Source organism: Austrofundulus limnaeus, unplaced genomic scaffold, assembly GCF_001266775.1.
Source record: "Austrofundulus limnaeus strain Quisiro unplaced genomic scaffold, Austrofundulus_limnaeus-1.0 Scaffold0, whole genome shotgun sequence".
In the NCBI taxonomy this organism is placed as follows: domain Eukaryota; kingdom Metazoa; phylum Chordata; class Actinopteri; order Cyprinodontiformes; family Rivulidae; genus Austrofundulus; species Austrofundulus limnaeus.
In genome coordinates this window covers 6,199,741-6,204,328 of record NW_013952402.1, presented here as the reverse complement: position 1 = coordinate 6,204,328, position 4,588 = coordinate 6,199,741, and the positions used below count along the sequence as shown (strand labels likewise).

At 39.6% G+C, this 4,588-nt stretch overlaps 1 protein-coding gene across 6 annotated transcripts in view; it reads right to left on the bottom strand.

Moving 5' to 3' along the window:
* LOC106535605 (equilibrative nucleoside transporter 1) overlaps positions 1-4,588 on the bottom strand; it is a 57,677-nt gene that overhangs the window by 23,206 nt on the left and 29,883 nt on the right. For 5 of the 6 annotated variants that reach the window (XM_014032873.1, XM_014032955.1, XM_014032686.1 and 2 more), the window contains exons 9-13: positions 3,679-3,767; positions 3,320-3,428; positions 2,979-3,064; positions 1,426-1,625; positions 175-1,333 (exon numbers count right to left, since the gene is read on the bottom strand). In XM_014032873.1, the coding sequence (XP_013888327.1) occupies positions 1,222-1,333; positions 1,426-1,625; positions 2,979-3,064; positions 3,320-3,428; positions 3,679-3,767 (596 nt within the window). In that variant the 3' untranslated portion in view covers positions 175-1,221. Of the gene's footprint in view, positions 1-174; positions 1,334-1,425; positions 1,626-2,978; positions 3,065-3,319; positions 3,429-3,678; positions 3,768-4,588 lie in introns of those variants that run through there. The other variant, XR_001312468.1, reaches the window with a different exon arrangement.

The window sequence follows — 4,588 nt, the reverse complement described above, 5'->3', positions numbered from 1 at the left end:
GACCAGTAATATTTGGGGTCACAAGTTTTTGCCATGGATGTTTTGGGGGTCATAAGATAAAAAGTTTGGGAACCACTGCTGTATATTACTCAATAAGATACACAGAAAAAAGATTAAATTGAAACTGTTTCAATGCTGTAGTTTCAGAAATGACCAACAGGGGGAGCCAGAGGATTAAAAATACACATTTTATGTTCAGTCTGAGGCAGAAACATGAGCTAGAATGGTATTTTTTATGACTTCCATGTGTGTATAAAAAACAACAACAGAATCCAACATTATGCTTTTAAACAAGCAGGTGGTTAGGATACAAACAACTCTTCTAATGAAAACTGTCAAAGCAAATAAAAAAACTGCCTTAAAACACAAACGTCTCCCAACAGGGAGCTATTGCTTACATAAAACCTAATAATGACGACAAGTATTGTAAAAAGGCACAAACTTTCTGAAAAAATAATAAAATGTCTCCCAAACAATTTCCCACATTTCTTTTGAGCTGCATATTCTGAGTATTGAAGATTATTTTTCTGTAACAGTACAACAAATAAAAACATGGGCAGAAATTTTCAACAGATGTTTCTATTCAAGTCAAAATGATGTCTGGATGAAAACCAGTTACTTTGTCTAAAACTAACACTAAGACGACAAACTATCAGCTACTGAGTTGCGTTTTAAAACACTGATGGAGAGAAGAGGTGGTTCAGCTGGAATCCCTTCAGTTTCCCATGTCTTTGTGTTTTTGGTTTAAATCAAAGTAAAAAGCTTCAACAATCCATTGAAATGCGAGTTTCACGTCTTTTGTACAAAGTAATGCACTATTAAAGAACTCTCTAATATCTAAAATGACATTTTAAAAAAAATTATGAAAGCTTTATTGCGTTTTGTTTCCTAACTTTAAATCCAGTATGCTGTCTTCAGGAATACTGCTAGGCTCATGGTGGCTTTGAATGTTCCTTTAAATTACATTCATTATAAATACTTTTTAAATTACATTTGGCTTCAATTGACTTGGTTTGATCAGTGCTAATAATTAAAAACACCCTCCAACACAGGTTAAACACATTTTGATGCTAAGTTTGGAGGGGAAAATTTTAAATACTTCAACTCCTGTTGGATTAATGAGTCTTTCATAAAAACAGAGAAACAAGGTTCTCTAGTCGCACACACACACACACACACACACCAGATGGGCCGAGGTGACGAAGATTCTTCTGGGAGAGGTTATATCAGAGCCCGGACAGCGAAGGAGATCGCAGCGCCCAGCGCCAAGCCGAGGGACAGGAAGAAGGCCATGATGGCGCCGGCCGTCTCTGCCTGATGCTGCGGCACCTTCCTGCACGGAGACAACGAGCACAAACATGAACCAGTGACCTGAGCGTCTGTTGTCAGTGGCGGGGGTGGGGGGGTCTGCCACGGAAGCCTTACTTTGGTCCGAAGCACATGCAGAGGCTGGCCAGGTACCCGTTGGAGAAGGAGAAGAAAACCATGAAGATGATGTACCAGGCGTCGTGAGCGAACCACACGGGGAGGTGGTGACGGGGGCTGACGTTACACAGCATGAAGAGCGGGATGAAGACGACGCGCAGGCCCACCAGCACAGGRAGCCAGATACTGTCCTTACCCGGCTGCACAGAGACATGGAAACCCTTTATGCCAACACACCCCTAAATCTGAACAGAGTTGCARCACCTGCTTACCTGATTAAAAGAGGCGCATTTTTAAACCCTTATTTTTCACATCATGTAAAGCAGAACTGCAAAGCTTTGATCTGAATTCCTCCTTATTGCAACTCCACAAGCCCCTCTTTCACCTCTTTTCTCAACTCATTTTGAGACTGTCTCTTTCYAGAATATAWAGATATCTATGCAGCACTGGGAGAGAATAAATTCAGCTTTTCTAGAGACTCCAAGAACAACAAAAAGTGGATTCTGTCCCCTTTAACAGATGTTTCATTAGACCAGTTTTTAAAGGACAAGCAGGGTTACAGTCATATAAACAAGTATAAAAAAACTGGCAGAAAGTGGTTTGAAGTTATGAGTGAAGAATCAGCAGCATCTCATCTGATGATGCTAATATATCAGCTCACATGCTCCTGCAGCAGCTGACTCCGGTTATCTGCATTCCACCGCAGGTCAGACGGTATCGACTTAATGTACTCACTTTATCCACATTTGATTATGTTAGACTCAGTCTGTTCGCTCACAGGAAATTAAAACGTTCATGTTTGTTTTCAGTGCGCGCTCATGAAGTTTATATTGTGCCAGGAGAGAAGCCAACATTTCAACACACTGAGGGGGAAAACACAAGCCTGATGAACAGAGGAAACTGAGGGGAAAGAAARTTAACTTTGAATATTTGTGCGTAATTAAATCTGATGGAAGTCTGAACTACCATGCTGAGAATCCTGAGTCACACTGGAGYCAAAAGGGACAATTTAAAGTCCTCTAAGTCATTTAATATACTTCGTTAAAGCCTGAAATCTCCAGAAATGCTGTTAAACCCTCGACACTCAGCTCCGACGTAAAGCAGCACTAAAGTATCCTTTATTTGTGTAAGTATAAAAGAAGTAAGGGACTTTTAAAAATCACTGTTCTCCGAGCCTTCACACAACAACACTGTTTTAAATTTTCCCGATCTCAGCGACTCAACTTCTGCACTTTCAGCGCAGACTCAAACTAACTTTTGTTTTTTTTTCCCCTCACATGATGCAGAGATTTACTCGTGGCTCAACATTTGATCCAGCCAAAGGCTTTCCAACTGTCAACAAGCGAGCCTGTTGTTCCCAGAACGTTACGCCTGCTGGGAAAACACATCAAACTAAATATTTTCATGTGGTCATTTTAAAGTATCTATAAAAGATAATAATAACATTATCCCACAATAACATCTTATATGGATGTTCTCACTTGCAGATGTTATGTCCGGTCTCTGATTTATAACTTGTAAAATCTTAGTGTTGCTGTATGAATGTTACTGACCCACATGCAGACGGCCGTCAGACTCCTGCCAGCCCAGTCCATCACGTTGAAGAGGAGGAAACACGACACGGGGATGAAGTAGGTTTCTGAAAGTGGATCGAAACAAACTGCAGGTTGTTACCAAATGTATTTACCTGCACAGGAAAACACATTAAACTGAATCTGACTTTATTCAAACTGCAGATCTTAAGTACTTGTGAACTGTGAGAGGGGAAATTTTTACACTTACATAAATGTCTGATTTTACTAAGTTCCCTGTTTCACCTATCGTTTTACTAAATTCTAAGATTAATAATGTTACTGGTTCACTTCCACTCCAAAGAAAGGAAATCCAGCCTCACCCCAGACRCCTCCGTTTTGCACCGTGGTCTTGGCTTCGGCGGTCACGGATGGGAAAACTCCGATGGTGACGAGGAAGATGAAGCAGACGGACAGAGCCATCACCCAGATCTGATTAGGAAGCACAAGGAGAGCATTATCAGTTCTGTGCAACCGGTTCAATCTGTCAACTTGGTACAAAATTCATTCATAAGGATGAACAGAGTGAATGGAATATAAAAGAATTACATTCAGAAGAAAATTAAACTAAGAGGAACACAAAGTTAAACCAGGTAACGTTCTCGTTTGTGTAAAACAAGTTATTAAACTTATTTTTTATTATTTGTGTTAACTTATTAAGTGAATGTGTGATATTTTGAACCTTTTTAAAGATGTTAAACACAGAAACAACTGGTCTGGTTTCCTCCTCTATGAGATTCGTGTCCGGTCGCTTTTCTTCTGTTGTGTTTTCTGGAAAATAAAACAAGAAACAAAAAAAAGGCCATTTCCTACTAATTAAAGAGAGTATATTAATATATATCACCTGCTGTACATTTCACAGGTCTCACTCAATCTGTTAACACTCAGAGTTTGTGTTGGAGATGTCTCATCTACCACCACACCAGGTTTTAGCTCATTWTCTGTAAAACTAACCAGTTTTGTGTTTGCTGAACTTACAGAATAAATCTTCAGTTAAGGTCATTAGTTGGTACTGTTCATCTAATGCTTAGTTTGGGAGTTTCATTCAAATCGGCCCCTCTGGTTCATGAGACATTTTGCTAACAGACAGACAAAAGAAACCGAGGCCAACGCATCCTGACAGAGTAAAATGTTTTTAATTTYCTTTATTTCCTGCTCAGATGAGTCATGAGTGTGACCGCCTGGCGACACAGAGCAGAAGCAGCTGGAGAGTCACGTTATTTTAATCTTTGCCAGATCAAATGCAGTCCAGTGTGCATTAAATGGTTCATAAATCGATTGAAATCACCTGAAATGAGCACAGAAACAAGTTTCTCAGAACTCACCACTTCTAGTTACCTTTACAGATCGACCGATACAGGTTTTTCAAGGCCGATACCGATACCGATTTTTTTGACATCAGTCTAACCGATACGCCGATACGTGCAGCCAATATTTTTTTGGCCGATTCTTGAAGCCGATACTTCCTTTTCTTCCTACATTAACATGATAAAAATAAGAACGATAACAAATGTTACACAAGTCTTAATTTAAAACAAAACAAAAAAAACATTTATTAACTAAGCCTTGTCTGATGAGGCTGTATAAAGTGC